This window comes from Brugia malayi (genome assembly GCF_000002995.4).
Source record: "Brugia malayi strain FR3 genome assembly, contig: Bm_v4_Chr2_contig_001, whole genome shotgun sequence".
Lineage (NCBI taxonomy): Eukaryota > Metazoa > Nematoda > Chromadorea > Rhabditida > Onchocercidae > Brugia > Brugia malayi.
In genome coordinates, this window is record NW_025062476.1 from 4776661 (window position 1) to 4797287 (window position 20627).

At 26.6% G+C, this 20627-nt stretch overlaps 2 protein-coding genes across 2 annotated transcripts; one reads left to right on the plus strand and one right to left on the minus strand.

The window, feature by feature from the left end:
• Positions 1-984: 984 nt before the first annotated feature.
• Bma-cdh-7 (Cadherin domain containing protein) lies at positions 985-15019 on the plus strand (the record flags this gene model as incomplete). Its single annotated transcript, XM_043078433.1, has 27 exons — positions 985-1048; positions 1492-1589; positions 2324-2476; positions 3724-3876; positions 4121-4182; positions 4595-4946; positions 5327-5479; positions 5674-5862; positions 5993-6122; positions 6380-6658; positions 6944-7171; positions 7507-7698; positions 8073-8173; positions 8423-8533; positions 8791-8904; positions 9074-9343; positions 9758-9946; positions 10355-10490; positions 11052-11208; positions 11354-11443; positions 11650-11777; positions 12287-12578; positions 12864-12971; positions 13085-13301; positions 13468-13610; positions 14410-14526; positions 14908-15019. The coding sequence occupies 27 exons, from the start codon at positions 985-987 to the stop codon at positions 15017-15019; spliced, it is 4338 nt and encodes a 1445-aa protein (XP_042934367.1).
• A 1029-nt stretch (positions 15020-16048) lies between these two features.
• Bm7792 (Uncharacterized protein) lies at positions 16049-20603 on the minus strand (the record flags this gene model as incomplete). The annotated part of the gene is made up of 9 exons (XM_001894666.2): positions 16049-16264; positions 16594-16834; positions 17117-17262; positions 17609-17815; positions 18297-18511; positions 18658-19190; positions 19419-19498; positions 19893-20124; positions 20548-20603. 9 exons carry the CDS (start codon positions 20601-20603, stop codon positions 16049-16051), a joined length of 1926 nt encoding a protein of 641 aa, XP_001894701.2.
• Positions 20604-20627: the final 24 nt, after the last annotated feature.

A 20627-nucleotide genomic window follows, 5' to 3' on the forward strand; every position in this document is an offset into this window, starting at 1 on the left:
AATATCATTAAATAAAACATTCCTAATTTCGAAATTTATCCAAACATTAATCATTTTTTGTTGAATGCAACAAACTTTTATTCAGTTAATAAGTATCCAAAAATATAAAATAACAACAAAAAAATGCAATTTTTAATTCATTTCAAAATAAAGTTTATTAGAAAATTACAAATATTAAAAATTTTTTGTCGTTTTATTAATTTCTCATTTGTTATACATTCAATTTCTAACAAACGTATTTGTATTATTTGATGAAAAGAATTATAGGATTGAAATCTAATTAAAGAATTATAGTGAAATACCATCTCTCCCTCTCCTTCTCTCTCTCTCCCTCTCGCTTCTGCATAACTATTTGACATATTATTATCAATAATTAATTTGATATTTTGGATGAACTTTTATTTACATCAGTCTTTTACTCTTCTTAATTTTAATTTTATTCCTTATTCTCACATTATTTATTATTATTATAGTGTAATCTTTAGTTACATATTATTATATGATTCACTGTATAATAGATTAGTTGATCTGAAATATCTGACCATTTGAATGATTGAATAAATCAAAAACAAATTAATTGACAACATGAGCCATTATTGTTTTTTTTTTTCTGCAGAAAAGGAATTAAATAATGAAATTATTTCAACAAATGAATTTTTCTGAATTAATGACAATTTAATTAAATAGACCAAGTCAAAATATTTTGCTATAAAATATTGATTGAAAATTAGTTTTTCTTTTTTCTTTCATTTTTTTTTTTTTTCAATCCTTTAATGAATTTCTTCTTCCTACTGAAAAAGAAAAAAAAAAATAATAATGAATGAACGATGAACGGCGATGACCCAAATAAAGGAACGATAATTTAAAAAAGACGAAGTTATGGGCGGTAAATGAATGAAGAACAGTAGAAGGAGAAGGTTGGATGAGATAGCTGGTCGAACTAATTAATTTAACGAATGAAATAAATGCATTGATAGTGAAGGGATGATAGTGATAAGTCTCATTGCATTTTCGCAGCTGATATTGTTAGCGGTGATAGCAAACGATGGTATGTTATGCTTTTGTATTTAAATTATTAAATTCAAACTTAATTAAATTCTGTAATTAATTAATTATCCTGGAATAGCTGCCTTCTTTTCTTTTTTTGTTTTTAGATTTTGTAATTAAAAAATGATAAAGATTTTTGTACCATTGTTATCAAATTATCAACACTATTAGATATGCTATCAGATAAGTAATAATTTATAATAAAAATAATTTAAATATAATAGAAATTAACAGGTTTATCATTTTAACAGGTTCTTATTATAAATTTAATTTCATTAATTGCATTTCATACGTATCATCAATTTCATTTTATTTATAAGCATTCATTCCAATTATTCAAATGTTACTAAATTTTTTTTTTTAAATTGATCTCTCCTAACATTTATATTTTTTCATTCTTTCTATTTCTCTAAATTCTAAATCAGGAAGTTCCGAATTTTATAGAAATGAATATATTTGATGAGACATATGCAAGCATTACGGTACCGAAGAATTACCGGAAAAATCATGCACTTCCATTTGCCTCACCTTCCATTATTGCTGTTAGTTTTTTCTTTCCCTTTTTCTCCTTTTTTTTTTTTTTTTTGGTTCACAATCATTTTAAATAATTTTAATAAATTGCAAAATTTTAAACTTTCCGTCCATCCTGAACTTAATCTTAAAATTAAAGCGAAAACTTTATAAGTATTAATCAAACATATACTATATTTAGTTCAAGCCTAACAACATAATAGAAATAAACATTACTGTATTTAATAGGCAGTTTAGACTTGATGGAAACTTAGTAGGAAGTTTAGGCCCAATAAGAACTTAGTGGGAAGTTTAGGCCTAATAGGGAAGGTATATTTAATCTTGTCGCTGTAATATAGTAAATCTTTAACAGCCTTGGTGACTAACATCTAATCTACCAGTGGATTACACTATTTATAAATAAAATAAATCATTGCCTTTTGAACTTTAAATCTCACAACTTTTTTCATAGATTGTTAAAAGCTTCATATTGCTTCGATATCATTGAATTGCTTTATCAGTTCTATTTCATAACATGGCGCTAAAGTCTAGCTAAAGCAATGATTTATCATAAAATTGTTTTTCACTTTATTAAATTGTAAAATTTAAATTGAAAAAAAATTTTACTTAATTAAAAAAAATTTTATTTAATTAAAAAAAATTTTAACTTTTCTTTAACTATTTTCTACTGCTAAACTAATGCTAACAAGATATTTAAATTTTATATGAAGTAATTATAAAATTTTTTCGGGAATAATTTCTACAGGATGCTAAAGAAAGTTTTCGTTTATCATTGCAACAAACTGAATATTCGAACGCTTTCACTATTATTCCAAAAATTATTATCTCCGGTCAGCAATTTGATATTATTCTTGATGATGCACACATCCTTAATGTTGCTGATAAAATAACACTTCAGGTATATACAAATAACTTATGCTAATTATTTTTATTTATTCAATCTATTTCAAAATATATGGTAAAATTGAAATCTTGATTTAAAAAAAAAAAAAAAAAAAAAAAAAAACTGGTAAAATTTGATTGATTAAATGTTGAAAATAAAATGAAATCTGAAGATAGAAGAAGAGATTTAAATAGAAAATCAGTTTCATATATCATTTAATCTCAAATTATTCATATATTTTGCATAGCAATATCAGTTACTAACAATAATTAGCTATTTTTGATGGCATATCAAAAACTTCTACAAATAGAATATTTTAATTAAAAAACATTTCTTTTTATTTCTGAATTTGAATTCTTAAAAAATAAGCATAAGTTAGTTCAAGATACTGATTCAAATAATTTGAGCAATTTAAAAAAAAAAAAATAATAATAATAATAAAACGAAAACATTGATTGAAATAATTTGAGTAACTTTAAAAAATACCACTACATTTATTATTTGAAATTTGTTAACATTCTTTCTTCCTCTACCGGATAATCTTGAACCGGTTTTCAGTCTTCATGCATTAACCATCACTGTAAAATCAATCATCAATAATTCTCATTATTGCACTCTGCCAGTAGAGTTAATACTGAAGTACAGTTGTATTCAGAAAATAGTTTCATTGTATATTATTTCATGAATTTCTGCATGCAGTATCGCAGCATCTCGTATATTCCGGTGATTCTACCGATTATCACATTGGAAAAACGGAAATATTATATTTTAACGAAATCGAACTAACTTATTATGAGAAAATTGCCAGTGATAAATGACTTTAGGATTTCTTATCTTCTAATTATCACTATCTCATGAAAATTTGAGTCTTTAGCCAGTAATGAATCATTTATTTACTCATTGGAAATAGAAAAAACTGCAAAATAAAGTTTATGAATTTTATTTAATATTGCTATGCATTGCTTAAGATAGAATTCTGTTGTTTCTAAAATTCTGAAATTGTTTCAATATATCCAAAATTGCTAGCAAGTTTTCATTTTATAAAATTAAATTTTCATTATTTTCAAAATTTGAATTCAGTATGAACAATCAGCGTTCTAGTTAATTAAATTTTAGCATTAAAAATTTCAAGAATTAAATAATTTTATTTTTTGTTAAAATTAATTTTATTTTGTATTTTTTTTATTATTAGAATTAATTGATTGATTGTTTTATTTTTATTAAATTTTTTTGAATTAATTTTTATTAAAATTATTTAATAGGCTGAAGCAAAATCAACAAGTACCTCACGTCAAGGTATTTTCACATTAGATATTAACGTAAACAATGGCGTGAATAAGCGATTATTTGAAGCTGACCAATATATGTTTGAGATGTCAACGTTTTCTCGAACTGTTAAAATTGGCACTATTAAAGTTTGTTTACATTTATTGCACTATTTTTGTTTGTTAAAATACAGAAATATCAATAAATTTCTTCAAAAAAAAAAAAAAGAAATTAGAGCAAATGTTATCACTTCGATCATTTACGAGCAATGCGCCATTATTCGTATATTTTTCGTCAAACACAAAAAAAAAAATAAATAAAAAGTGCATTAGGTTTTTCGAAAATATTGCATGTTATAAAGTTCGGTTTTTTTATAATTAATAAAATTTTCAGCTGATTAATGGAATTTCAGCTAGGGATGTTAAATATACAATATATGGAAGCATGGCTAATTAGTAAGTTTTATATGATAAATCAGAAAATAGAAAAAGAAAATGGTATTAATTTAATGATGTAATTTATAGTATAATGCTATTAATTAAGATTTTAATTAATTAATTAAGATGGACGGCGGAACAATATTAATTATGATTGGTGTTATTGCAAAGCAGAAATCTAATTAATTAATTAATAGCAGCATTTTCAACAGATAATTAGTTTAATAATTATTAAAGCAACAGATAATCTGAAAAAATTTTTTAAAATTAAAAAATAACAGATAATTTTAATAACAGCAGATAATTAGTAAAAATTCGATGCATCAAATTTTGTTCCAATTACATCCATTAATACGCATTTAATATAAAATTTAATTGAAATAATAAAATTGTTAAAAAAAAAAACAATCATATAGAATTTTATTTTTAGTTTCTCATTGGAGCCAAAAGTTGATAATATCATTGAATTGATAAGTTTGGAGTGTCCATCAGAATGTCACAAAGTACCGCGACAATTTGCACTTATGATTAGAGCAATAATTGATAACCGTAAACAACCATATGATATACCACTATCAATTAAATTTACTGCCAATGATGGTGGACAAAGACCACATTTTAAACAAAGTGTAATTCCGCTAAATCTTAAAGAAAAATCACTAATGAATAATCCACTGCTAATAGAAGTTGACAATCCTGATAATGTCAATGTCACTTTTATTCTCAATGATTATAATCGAATTTTTGAAATTAATGAAAAATTTGGTGTTCTTTCAATTCGAGTAAGTGTTTTCTTTGTTTCATTTTTTTCTCTTTTCAAATTGAATTTATATTGATATTTTCAGATTATTAGGCAAAAGAAAAAGTATTGAAAGAAGAAAATTGAGAAAATAAATTTTAATTAATCTCAATTTTATGAGCATATAATAATGAAAATTTTAAAAAGAAACCTTTTCCTTCCTTTTTTCATATTTCAAATTATTTAGTTCCAGTTATTCATCGATTCCTATTTATTTATTATTTACAAATTTAACTATGGATAATTCTAGAAATCCAATCGATACTTCTTCTTTTAATCATATCACTCTTTATTATTATTTTTATCATTTAAGGCTTATATCATACGGCAAATTGAATCTGACGATGAAAAATTGAATTTCAGAATAGTGAATTATTAACTGTTGATAATCTTGGTGAACGCTTCAATATGTCTTTATCAATTTCTAATGGAAAAAATATTATTGATACAGCAATTATTATGATTACACTTAATCCAATCATTGATCAACAAATTATGGCACCAAAATTTTCACATGTAAGTTTTTCTTTTTTTTTTTTGTTCTTGCTTTTTGTCTATTCAATAATAAATGTAAATTTTGTTAGTGTAATTTTTGCTTGTTGCAAAATTGTTAAAAATATTTTAAATTTTGAATTGGAATTTATATTAATTTATTATTTAATTATTCAAAATTTAATCAAAAAAAACTTCCGTAAATTTGTTTATTTTAGAATATTTATGCATTTGCGGCAAAACCTGGCGAATCTTTTGTTGGTCAAGTGTTAGCGCAAAGTTCGGATAGCGATATAACATATCGCATTGCTGAAGGTGGCGCAACATTATTTCAGATTAATTCAACTGATGGACGGATTTTCTATTATGGTTCACTTAGCAAAGACCCACGTAATTATGAATTAAAGGTTACTAACTAAAAATTATGGTACCAAAATTACTAATTTAAATTGCTTCTTTCTTTTATTGCGGAATTTCTAGAAAATAACAAATATTTCAAAAGTTGCTAATTAAATAATTGAATTTTAATAATTTCAGGTTTTAGCAATTGATGAAAGCTCACCACCATATATTGATGTAGCACTTGTTCAGGTATTGATTGCTGGTTTAGGAAGTTCACCAGCAAAATTCAGTACTAAAGAACCTATTTTAGTTGCAATTAATAAAAGTAATTTTAAATTGTCATTCTATCATCCTTCAACAATTACTTATGTTTTCGGAAGTGTTAAATTTAAATTGCTTTATTTTGATCGTTTAATTTTGCAAAATTTTTTTAGAAAAGAATTGAACTAAATATTTTTTTATTTTTGCATATCATTTAATTCTTATAATGAAATTTCAGTGAAATAAGTTTTTATTATAAAAATACTAAGGCAGTTTTTGTTTCGTTTTTTTTTTTTTTTTTTTCTGTTTTTTGTTTTTTAGCAAGTGGCGCTGGAACAATGCTTCATCAATTTACTGCAATAGACGCTGATCCGAATGCAAAAGTGATGTATTCAATTAATTCACTGAAAGCTTACGATGATCTTGGTAATGTCATTCCGGATTCATCCCAACTGTTTGAGCATTTCCGTTTTCGTAAAAATGGTCTCAACGATGGGACACTACAACTTACAAAAAGCTTCAAAAACACTTCAATTATGGCATTTTTGGCAAATATTAGCGCTACTGATATAAGCCACCCGGATGAACCGGATGATAAAGGTTATTTTACATTTATTTCTTTTTTAAGTAGTATTCAATAAGTTTAGAATTTTTTTTAATTAATGGGAATGATTATTAAAGCTATTCCTGCCATTAATTGAAACGACAGAATAAAATTCTAATTTCTTAGCGAGTAAATATAATTACAGAAGATATAAAATAAAGATTGATAAGGAATAATTAATCATTTCAAATTTTAATAATTTTATTATGAACAATCATTTGAAATAAAACGACTGTTATATTATTTTCTGAAATGAAATCTCAGACAGTTTCTTTTTTTAGCAGAATTAATAGTTCAATTGATAGTACCGGAAGAGCAAATATCAGATGCGGATCTTATAAAATTTGATCAATCACGATCAGTTATTGAAATACCGGAAAGCACAATTCCTGGCACCTATATTTATACCTTAAATGTAAAACCGCTTCCAGCTAATTTAGCCAGAAATCATCGTATTGTATATTCAGTATCGAAAGGACATCGTGCTTTTGTCGTAAATCCAATAACAGGTCATTTCATTTCAATATATATGTTTACAATTATTAAATTGACTATTGACAAATAAGTCTACAAATCTCATTCACTTTTACACAAATTTAAATAGCAAATTAATATGCTAGCATATAGCTGTGCATATTTCAAGATAAACAATACTTTAAGTTAAATTAGAAAAAGAAAAAGTTACAGAAGAAAAGTTAAATATAATAAATATTACAAAAAAAAAAAAAGAATTAGTGAAATTTATGAAAATTTTATGTTTAAACAATGATATTATAAAACTAAGCAAGCGATTAATACGACATCTAATAAATATATGTTATATTTATTGGACGATTCATTATAGGTGTCATAACAACATCAGCAAAGTTACGTACTGGAATTGATTATAATCTTACCATTACCGCCACTAATCAAAATACACAAATGACAAGTTCAACGTCAATTTTAATCAAAGTTATACCAACAATAAAGCAACGTATTCCAATATTCCCAAATGAATCCTATATTTTTAATATTACCGAAAATGCTCCAAGCGGTCAAATTTTTTATTTATTTATTTTTATAATATTTTCATTTTATTTTATTTTTTAAAAATTTTTCTGATTTAGAAATTTTTCCTAAGTAAGGCTTGTAGGTAATATACTAGTAAACAATAATGGGATATCCTAGAGAACGTTTGATGATCATATGTAATGATAATAAACAATCTTGCAATGAATTATTGAAGATTGCTTAATTTGTAATGAACATAAAGTCTAAAAGTTATAAGTAAATTTTATTTATTTATTTTAATTAATATAATTTTTCCTTTATAATATTTTCATTTATTTTGCATGATTTTCATCAAATAGAGTGCTACAAAAAAATAAATAAATATTTGTTATATATCAAAATGTAATAAATTTATAGGAACCATTGTGGGTACTTTAATTGAATCAACAAATACTACAACCACAATTAAGTATACAATTGCTGGGAATGAAAAAAATTATTTTAAAATTGATAAGAAGGTTATTCGCTTTAAAATCATTATTATTAGTAGGCAACTTATTTTTATTCGTTAATCTAAACAAAGCCAAATTTTTGAATATAATTTAAAAATAAATTATATATGAATTAATAACACTATAAAATTAAAATATTGTAAATATCCAATATAGCGTAATAATGTTATAAGAATTATTGCAGTATATTTTAAAAATAATAAGATTTTAAATATTATTAAATGATTAATGAAAAATTTTTTTTTCATTTGACAGGGTACAATTCGTACACTTGCACCATTTGATTATGAGAAAAAACCCATATTTCACTTTTTCATAAATGCATTTTGTGATAATGGGCCATTTACGTCATTTACGTCATTACCGGTAATACATTTCCGTCACTTAAAAAAAAAAAAACATTTTTATGATTTTTGATAACAATAAATGTAACAAAAAAATGTGGTAGAAAGAAGACGAAAAATTATACATGAGTGAAATCAGAATTGAAAATTGAAAATTGTAATTTGATGAATTAAGTTATTAAACTAATATTAAATAAATTAATAAGTAAAATAAATTTGCAATAAAACATTGTGTTTAGATATATAAGTATGAAACGATGATTTTTTCTTCATTAACAGATAACGATTAATGTGTTAGATGAAAATGATGTTAAGCCTCGATTTCTGGAACGATCATTTGCTGCAACAGTGATGGAAAATAGTCCAATAAATACATTTATAATTAATGCTGTGGTATGTAATGGCTAAATTTAATTAATTCAACGAATAAAAAAAAAACTATTTAAATTACACTAAAAAAAATTAAGCAAAGATAGCTATTAGAAACTAAATTAATTTGAACTGATTTTTCAAACTTCAATTTAAGCTTTTCACCATCAAAAGAAAAACAAATCATTCATAGGCAATTGATAGTGATTCAAATGTGGAATATTCACTAATGATGAATAGTGAATCATCAGCTTTATCATCTTTGCTTCACGTTGATGGAGATGGTACCATTCGTAATGTGGAACCATTACTGGGATTAGAAGGAAGGTATCAATTTGCAATCATTGCCCGAGATGACCGACATACCGGTGCATCTGCTACCATTTTTCTCACTATCTTGCCAACTTCAAAATGTCAACCAACTTTTTTAGAAAATGTTCCAAATGTCGTTTATGTTAATGAGGTAAATTTGCATTTTTGCTAAACTATTTCTTTTTACTTTGCGCAAAAAATTCTACTGATTAATTTATTTGCAAAAATTTAATGAAAATTTGAAATTTTTAAAATGACTAATATGTTTTTACGAATTATACAAGCAATAATAGAATATCAATAGAAAATAAATTACGAAATTTTTATTTTGTCCGAATCATAAAGACTGAAATTATTATTACAAAACTTGAAATTATTATTGAAAGAAAAATGAATAATTTTTTAATAAGTAATATTGCAAATGTGAAGAAAATGTCACTTGGAAAATTTTCCAAAAAAAAAAAAAAAAACCTTTTTAATCTTCTTCTCAATTCTTTTTCAAATATAATAATTATTTGGACTAATTTTCAGAGCTGTTTATTAATTGTTGAAAAAAAAATTGCAGAATGAATTTCCGGGTTCAACACTAGCAAAATTCGAGGGTACAGTGTCAAGTGATGATTGTCCGGTAACTTATGCAATATGGAATGGCATGAAATATGTTGGTGAAACGGAATTATTCACGATTGATTCATTAACCGGTGAATTAAAAGCTAAAGAAATGTTTGATTGCGAGAAGAACGATCGTCATGCTGTAAGTTCTGGACTGTTGGAAATCCGGATTGCAAAGCTAAATTTTGAAATGTAGTAAAATTTGCTAATATTGGAAATTTCAGCAAGTGCGACTGCTTTTATATAAAGTTTATTCCACTATATTATTATTATCATTATTATTATCATTAATATCATTATTATTATTATTATTATTATTATTATTATTATTATTATTATTATTATTATTATTATTATTATTATTATTATTATTATTATTATGTTATCATTAGCATTAATTCTACACCATTCTTTTTATTAAGTTCAATTTATTTATGCTAATTTACTGAACTATGAATATCTAACTAAATTGATAATTCCTTATGCATTTTAAAATTGATAAGAATTTTAAATTAAAATTTATCAAATTTGATGTTACTTATTTTTACAGCTTGTTGTTGCTGCATTCAGCGGTGATTTGTTTGCTGAATTAGACGTTGAAATTCGTATTATTGATCAGAATGATAATTCAATAGAAATTATTGATAACAATGTGCTCTTCAGTATACGTGAGGACGAAAATGTTGGTATGTTATGTTGTTCTTCAAATTATGTTTCATATGTTATACGATTATGAACATTTCGGATTATGATAATGATGTTGATGATGATGATAACGGTGATGATAATGATTGATGTTAGTGGTGGTAGTTAATTATGATGATGATAATGGTTGATGATTGATTACGCAGATAGTGACGATGATGATGATGATAATGATGATGGTGATAGGTGTTGATGACGGTGATGATTAGGTGATGTAATCCTGATTAATAATTTGTCACTTGCGTGTGCAATCTCAGACTTTGTAGACGATATACTTATAGCAGGTTAATTTGCTTTATTAAAACATGCTCGTTTATATTATTAAAATTAGCATAAGTTTCGATAATTTAAAAAATTGGGCAATTTTGAATTGTTATTCCAAATGAAATAACATAATTAAAGTGATATTGTTGTCCTTTATAAGCACGTATGTCACGTACCTTTCCCTGTATGTTTTTAAGTGTAAAATGATTGGTTAAAATTGCTGCACATGATGATCACTTAGTATAATAAAAGTCCCATTTATTTATATATAATTTTAGGCCTTTTAATAACCAAAATTCGAGCATTTGATCGAGATATCAATGATAAGGTTTATTTTCACATGAAAGATGACAATAAAAAGTTTACAATTGGCCATATGGATGGTATTTTGAAATTAGCAAATGAATTAGATCGAGAAGAACAAGATTTCTATGAGTAAGTATAATCCGTTCATTAAATCAGTGTGTTTTTGATACTAATTTTAGGAAATTTTTTTTTCAGGATGAATTAATGATATTGTATATGTTTTCTGTCTTAGTTTCAAGCTTGACATTATCTTTGAGAGCTCTTTTAATTTTAGGCTTCACATAATGGTAACTAATTCGGAGGGATTACCAGATAACGAGAATGATGCTGCGTTTGCTACTGTTCGAATTATGATATTAGATGTGTAAGTTTTTAACTGATTTCAAATATTCAATCTATTAAAAAAAAAAGTCAAATGCGAAAATTGAATTCATTTTGTGAAGAAGGAGAAGACAGACGTTGAGAACGATGAAAAGCAAATGGAATTATTATTTTGAAAAGAAGAAATAAAACGAATTCTGAAAATATTTACAGGATGAATTTAAAGCACTAATTAATTTTTTGTTTTAGAAACGACAATGGACCAGTATTTGAAAGCAAATTATATACAAAAGCAATTCCACGTGATGCAATAGCAGGGATGGAAATTGTTAAAGTTTTAGCAATGGATCCAGATTTGATCAATGCTTCTTCACCGAGTATCATTTATATCATTATCATCTAATATTTGTGATAGTATAACTGTCTGTCAAGTAACTTTCATTTCTCAATTTATGTTCTTTTTTATTTATTTTTGTGCATTGATTAATAACTAATAATAATAATAAGTAAATAACAACAATGATAAATAATAATTAATAATCATAATCAATAATAATGATCAACATTGATGGTAATAATAACAATAATAATTAATTTCTGAAATATCCTTCTGCAGAACGTTAATTAGTCTATGCTATATTGTTATTCAAAAATGTCACATCGCTAAAAGATTATTTCATATGACGACTACTTGATATTTCATATCATGACCCTTTTAAGCAAAGTTTAATTTTCATTTTTCAATATTGTAAAATTTTATGCTCCAATTTTATGTTGTAACTTTTTCCGTATAAGGGGGAAATTTTTTTGACTACGTATTTATGATATGAATCATTCATGTTCTGAAATAATTTTGTATGTATCAAATTTTCTACTATTCATTCAGATTCTGATTCGGTACGCTACCGGATCGATGAAACAATTTATCGATATGCTGATCGAGTTAGACAAGCAAATGGTTTCGTTAATGTGGATGAGAAATCCGGAATTATACGACTGATGCAATCGCCATACGATTCAGCTGGTGGTATATTTGAATCACGTATTGCTAGCACCGATCTTTCTCATATAATTTCTCATGTTGCTACCACCAAATTGAAAGTATATTTTAATAATTTCTTTTTGACTTTTTTCAATTTACATTCGCACATTTATAGAAATGGTAAATATGAATATGAGTGAATTCCCGGTATAAATGAGTGATATTTTTTAAGTTTTACGCTTATGATCAAAAATTTTTTCCATAAAATTAGTAATCGAGTATAAATATTATATTCCTAGTGAGGAGAGAGAAGACGGAATATTCATACAGTTTAATAATTACTTTGTAACAATTATTTTTTAGGAGGTACTATTGAATTAAAACATACTTGAATAATTTCATTAATTAAATCAATCAGTTTAGTTTTTTAATGCTGTTTAAAGATGGAATTTATCGTTTAAAATGTAATATGACTATACAGTATTGCTTTTGTTTCGGTATGGGTATATGATGTGTCACATATCATACAAATGGATATCGATCAAAATGCTAAAAATTTAAATGTTAATGGACTAAAAAATTTGACTGAGTTAGTTTAATATTTTTAATTTATAAATTAATAACTTTATTTTGAACGATACAAATTTTAATTTAATCCGATGAAAAAATGGCACGAATTTTAATTTAATATAATAAATTTAGGATTATTGGTGAATTATGTGAATGTGATGTGTTATTATTTAATGTAAAATATATAAGTTCTGACGGACGTTTATTACGAGAAGCAGTACGAGCGCAATTTCTATTCATCAATCGAACTAATGATGCGCTCCTTTTAGCTGATCAAGCCATTTCAATTATCGATAAAAATGCGCTAAATCCAAAAGGTGTAGTACCAAAATTAAGTGCGCTTTCAAAAGTAAGCTTTAAATTTTCTGACTCTGTTCATAGGGAAAAAATTTTTTAAAATGTTTTTTGGAAATTCTTTTTTTTTTTAAAAAAAAAAGAGAAAAATAAGAAAAAAAATCGAACTAATTTCATTTCTTATCATTATTTCCATTAATTTTAATAAAATTTCTTTCAAGTATACAACTGATGTGACAAAATTATCGGACACAGTACCATACGCACGTCTTCGTGAAGCAGCCCTCCTCTTAGCCATTTTCACGTTTTTACTTTTGTCTGTGCTAATTGTATTCGCTATGATTCTTTGCTATCATCGTTCAAAGTGAGCTTTTTTTCTAATTTCAATTGCTACAAAGATTTTATAAATTTTGAAAAAAAAAATAAATGTTTTTTATAAAGAAAAAAAAAAAGTCATATTGTCTTGGAGGTATTGGTGAATTTATTTCTACAAGAGTTGTTTTTCTCCGAAGTATTGATAACTTGCTCTTGAAAGTGTTTGATCATACTACTTCTTATTTTTGATTTTATTCCGGAAATAGTTAAGAATGAAGAACTAATATCTGCTACTATAGTAATGCAGTAAATTTACTTTAACCAATTTTTTATGTTTTTACTAAAAAAATGCTGAGAATACCTTAACATCTTTATCATTTAAACTTTGAACTGACAATTTTCTAGTTATTGTAATCATTTATTATCAATCAGGCTAATAATCAATGATTGGTACCACTTCTAGTGTACTATCTTCTATCGCAGCATGCTGTGATTTTGATTTTGATACATTTTCATACATTTTCTTCCCAAATTAAACTTTTTTTCCGGTTCTATTTTCTTATCATAGCAATCTAATTGAATTAAAATTACTGTTCGATAATCATTTGCTAAAATTTTAATGTCAGTCAGAAAACAATAATTTTGCTTAATTATCACTTTTTGACGGTGCTAACTCTCTCTCTCTTTTTATGCTGTAATTTACTTTTAGTTTCAACTTACACATTTACCCACTTCAACTTACTGTTATACTTTATTTTCCGATAATCTGATTATTATTCGTCTTGATTTTATTTAATTGGATGATTAATATTTACTTACTTCATATTGAAATATAGTAGTTATTGCAGATTCTTACGTGAAAAGAAAATGCATGAAGATGAGAAGATAGCAGCAGGATCAATGAATAAAATTAATCGTTATAAGCAACCATTAGCGTACGTGAAATCAGTTCAACATAATCTAAGGTTAAACATTGTTAAATTTTGATTTAATTAGCTTTAGGAAAAAAACAAAAACAAAGAAAGATAAATGTCTTTTCAAACTTCTTAAAGAGTAAATTTCAAAAAATCACTTAACTTTCAAACACTAAAAATTCTACAGTCTACTCTTTGAAAATTGTGAATTGAAATTTTAATAAAATTACAAAGAAAAAAAGAAGACGAACAAAATTATTTAGTTTCAAACAATAATAATAATAATGGTTATTTTAAATAAAAATAATTGATGACAGTTACTATCTTGTGACATCTTTTCTTTGAGAAAAAAATTTCAAATACATTTTATGTCTTGCTAAATTTTCATTTCAATCTTCTAATTAAAATTATGCATCTCCTACTCTTTTTAAGAGAAAAATATCCGAATGCAACAGATGAGAATATCTATACCACTCAGGAAATCAAAATGTTGGTCGGTTTGGATGATACAATGAAACGGGTACGCTATGCTAATAATGATTAAGCAGAAAAGAAAAAAAAAAATTAATTTAAAAAAATGCAGAAAGAATTGTCATAAGATTTACATTGCATAGTTTGCATGAATCAATTACTGATAAATTGATAAATTTTAAAAAAAAAATTGTAGAACCTAAACTCAAATCATATAGGTAATACTAAAGACATCAGGAAAAAGAGCACATCGAAAGCCATGTAGATTAATTGTGATATTTATACTTTATCATTGCCATCAGTACGATTTGATGAGATTTATCATATAATGAATTTGAATGCTATCTCAAAAGAAAAACATTTTGTTTTGATGAAGAAATGAATTGCAGTATCTTTTTTCTCTTCTTCACTTATCCTTAATTCCAGTAACTAATCATTTTGATGAAAAGATTTGAAATATGATTAAACAATTTCAGTGACTTATGTTGAATTGTGCCATTTTAATGTATATCTTACTTGACCATATCAAGTAAGATAATATATCTTACTTGACCATATATATATCTTACTTGACCATATCATGTGAGATATATATTTCCATAACAATAACATCAAAGCAGAAATCAAGATATTACCGACCTGTTATCAGTTCAAGAAGAGATATTAAGTTTTGCCACCGAAATCTTCATTAATAATAAAGAAATGAATTTATTTCTTCCATTATTTTCCAAAGCTATAACATTTCAAGGCAAAATAAACACAAAATCAATAATATACACAACTTATATTTTTATTGTAGACCATATAGCAATTACACATATTTTTTCTCTTTCTCAAAGTAATTGGAAAGATAAAATTTAATTCGTCCAAAATTGGGCAACTTTCCCGACAAATGTATGAAACAAGGACTTTTGAACGAAATTCTTCCCAGAAATTCCCATAAAATACTTGATATATAAAAGCATATCACCAAAATATTTAAAGCATTTCAAAATGTAATAAAATAAAAAGGAAAAATATAATGGATGGACAAAATATATATATAATAATGCAATAATATTTAAGAATAACTTATTATCCCTTACATTTAGTAAGTACATGCTTATGAACGAAATGATGACAAACAATCATCAATAGTAAATTTTAATGCTGTCAAATAGTTTTCCGTAACATTTTGGACAGCTTTATTCATTTCCGAACTGTCCGGTGCTATTTTTTGGATTGAAACTCTCCACTGCGGTAGAACTGACTTGTCAATTAGAATTATTAGCTTCTCCATTTGTCTACCATAGACTTTATGCATCACATTCCAATGCTGCTAAAAATTTTAATTGTTAAATCAAGACGGGAGGAGCTACAAACTACACTTCAAAAGTTTTTAAAATTCATTCGCCTAATACTGAATTTAATTAGATTGAATACGCATTTTGAGAACAAAAACTTCTTTCACATTTCAGTACAATGCTTCTTATTTTCAAAGAGATTTAACAAATTTCTTTTATTCATTTTTCAGTTTTTTAATGGATAAAATAAGAAGCAATATTCTCACTAAATAATAATTGTAGGCTACAAATTATAATTTACGAGAAATTCAATTTCTCTTGAAAATTAGGAATGTATAATTAATAAAATAGAATTAAATAACACCTTTAAAATCTCTGTTACTAGTATAGCACCGAAGGCAGAACTATCCGCAATTGTTATAGCGATCATTTTCCACATTAATCCTAAGCCATTACTTTCTGGTGTTGCTTGGAGATCAACACTTACATTGGACATCTTCAAAGCAATAAATAAATTTATAATAGCAATTTCACGACAACGCCATGCTACTATCGTTTCAGCAAATCTTTCGGAACGCTTTTTTAGATCCAGAATGCACTTTAAGCTGAAAAATAAGGACTGTTAACATAATAGAAAAGATGATTAAGAAGATGCAAGGTAACAATAGAAAGTGACAGTAGGAATTAGTTTAACTTATTCAATATATACTTCAATATACACCGCCATGAAGAACATACATCTAATATACAAAATATATTGACAATAATGTGCAGTTTATTTTATATCAACTTGTAATATGGTACATCTAGCCTATTCTATTTACACAAATACTTATTATGACTTTTCAAGCAATTGCAGATTCACAAGAAAAGTGCAGAATGATAACCATTCATTATGATTGACTGCCAAAAGCGGCGATGCAATAAACAATTTGCCATAGAGTAATTTCGAGAAAGCAATTGATGATAAAGTTAGCGATGACAGAACAGCAGCCACTACTTTCAACAGACTTATATCCTGTGGAATAAGATCCTGGAAATACAATGTAAGAGAGGTATGAAACGGAAACAGAAGTGGTTAAGACTAACAAAGAAATAAATTTATAACTTTCCGAATAGTACCCAGTAAATAAAAACTATCACAATCCAATTATTTCAAAATTCTTTATAAATTTAATGCTAATTTAGCAGTCAAAATCAAGTCTCTTTTCTAACCGAAACAAGGTCAGAGGTGTTTAATTAAAAAGAGATTATTTAAAATGCAATTTTTGAAAAACTGCAAGGAAAGTGGATTCAGATATGCTTTTCAAGATCGATTAATATTGGTTGAAAATTTAACAAAAAAAAAGAATGAAAATAGGAATAAACCACTGAATTACCAGATATGTGTCAATGATATGAACCATAGCCCAATCACGAGCCAACTCGTCATCTTTTAAGTTGATCATTTTGCCATTAAAACCATAAACTGTTAAACCATTAAGCAAATTATTAAAGAAACGAACAATTTGAGCAATGTCATTTCGTTTTGCAAATTTCTTTGTTGATATCGAAATCTTTTCCTTTATCGTACATTTCAATTCATTCTATAAAAAGTCTTATATAAAAGTGTCAGATATTTGCAGTACCAAATACACTATATATATTCATATCTTTATATATATCCTTTATTCTAATTTATATGTATGTATAATATGCATTATTTTAATTTATGTGTGTTTTTTCTTGATAAATTTCCATATCTCAGTACCGAAAAGGTCTATTATATAGCAATTCCACGAATTATCATAGTGAAGCGATAGCCAGCGGTGAACATCACTTTGATAATGTTTGCAATATTCAACTCAGATTTCAGACAACTTCACAGCAATAGTCAATGTACTCAACTTTGGAAACTTATAAAAATTAATTTTCCTTGTCCACATATGATCGAATAATACACTAAAATTATATTTTAAAGGTGATTCACTTGTTTAATATCTAATATCCGTTGAAGACTATGAATAAAGAGAGATGTCGTAACTGCATACAGTGTCTTTAAAATCTTTAACCAAAAAAACAACTTACTTTGACAGAATCTGGTATATCAGCTAGATTTGCCATGAAAGCCCTTGCGAAAGCTATCTCATATCCGTAAATTTGATGCGAGTGATTCGGACTTTTAGTATTTGAATCATCAGAAGTTCCGCTGCTTACAGCTAGAGATTTTACCTTTGACAAAGATTGCGTTATCGATTCATTTTGTTTAGCCGCAACAATAGTACTTGCTTCGCTTGACTGAGCTGAACAGAACAGGATCAAGTCATTCCAAAATTCCAAGGTTTCTATGAAGCAATCTTATAGAAAAATTAAAACAAAGTCGTGATTTCATGCAAAATACTTTATGACAGTAATTTAAAAAAACTTGAAGCTTCGAAAAAAAACTCACGCTGTTCCTCTACAATCTGTTGCAAGGGCCAAGAAGTACTCCTTGAAGCTGAAGATCTGCATGAAGAGATTGAATCCGTCCTCGTAAGCGTTGCATGGCCATTTTTCAATGTTTCGGATGAGAAGATAGGTGTGCTTGTTTTTTGTGGACAAAAAACAAATGCAGCAGAATTATCAGACTGCTGTTGAATTTTCGGTGTTGCACATGCCGAAGTAACGTATGCAGGAAATGATGAAGTGGTCTTTGGATTTATTCGATTAACAACTGCAGGAATTGCATTGAAAGTTGGTGCTAGATTAGCAACAGTCACTGAAGATGATGTTGATGACATGTATGATGTTCCTATATCGATAACAGCAGTTGATTTTGAGGAATAGACCAAGGTAGAAGCTTCTGTTGGTAGCCGAGATTTTGACTTGATAGAAGTCGATTCGACTGGTACTGCAGGTTTAGACACTGAATGATGTGATATGAAAGTACTGGAATCTTTTAATGCACCAAGATTGGATTTTGATTCAGGATCATGATTTGCGCTAAAATAAGCAAAACAATAAACAATGAATAAGAAATGTTAAAGTTCCCTGGAAATATGAAACAGCTCATGGCATAAATATATTTAATCTAATTTTAAATTACTCATCCTATATTCTGAAATTAACATTTATTTGTCTTGAAGTTAACTAATTTACACTGCTGTATTCACAGCAGTTTTTATTACCTAACTGGGTGGATTAAGAAAACAAAAGTTTCTGAAGATTTACTTTAGTCTTTCCCTGAATGATTCTTCTAGTTCTTTCTTCTGTTGTGAAAGAAATAAATCCAATATTAGTCGTTCCCGAGGCTAAAATGAAACCCGTTAGTTGCTTCTAAGGAAATTTTTGCCTTACTGATTCCATGAATTACAGTTCGTCAAGCATCGACATGCCTTACTGATACTCTATATAATGTCAATAAATTTCATGAATAACAGGAAAATTATGAATTATGATGACTGAAATTTTGATTCTTTTTGCAGCCCTGATCAAAACAGTTAACTGTAACGTCGTTACTGTCAGGTGAGAAAATTTATCTTGCAATTTATTTCCCTGACGAGAAATTACAAGAAGAGTTATGCACCTTATGCACTTCCCTATGGGAAAATACCTTCTATTGTTCAATTTTTCTGAGCAGAGAGACATCGGAAAAAATGCACAAATATCTATTCCTTAACAACGTTATTAAAGTCGAAAATATACCTTTGGCTGAAACTTCGCCATATGTTGTTTTAGCTTTTCATCAAAATCATGCAAAAATCTTTCACGTATTGCTTGACGTAATTCTCTCCGTTCTTCTAACTTTTCTTCCAGAAATACTCGTTGCTGATGATGTAGTTTTTTGACAAATGGCTTCGCCGACTCATATCTACCATAGAAGATATTTGCACCTGGTGATGTATCGAACCAGGAAGGATCGTTTTCATCATAATCACTGAGTAAAAATGATAAAGATTATGGTGATGACGAGCGTTTCGTGCTTCCTCGTACGATCTTTCATCTAATACTAATAGTTATAAGTAATGTTAGCAAAAATTAATAAAAATACAAATTTCTCTACCAATCTTTTTGCTAAATTTCTATCATTGAATATATTACTAATAGCAACTAAAGTCAGTGCTCATCTCTCAGATCACTACGAATATAGAATACTACATTTTAAAAGTACAATTCAAGTTTAATGTGCCAAAGTACAGCTCAGTTCATAATTCAAGTACCAAGGTATATATCAGTGTATATACAGGATAGTAATTATATTATCCTGTATATGCAATGTATATTCATTCACCAAGTTTATAGCATCGCAACACACTACAAAAACGACAAATACACAAACAACTCTTATCCGGAAACTTACAGTTCTTCTTCCGATATTCCAAAATGATTTGTGTGAAAGCCGAAACGACTTGACATGGCTGCCAACGAGCTGTTCTGAAA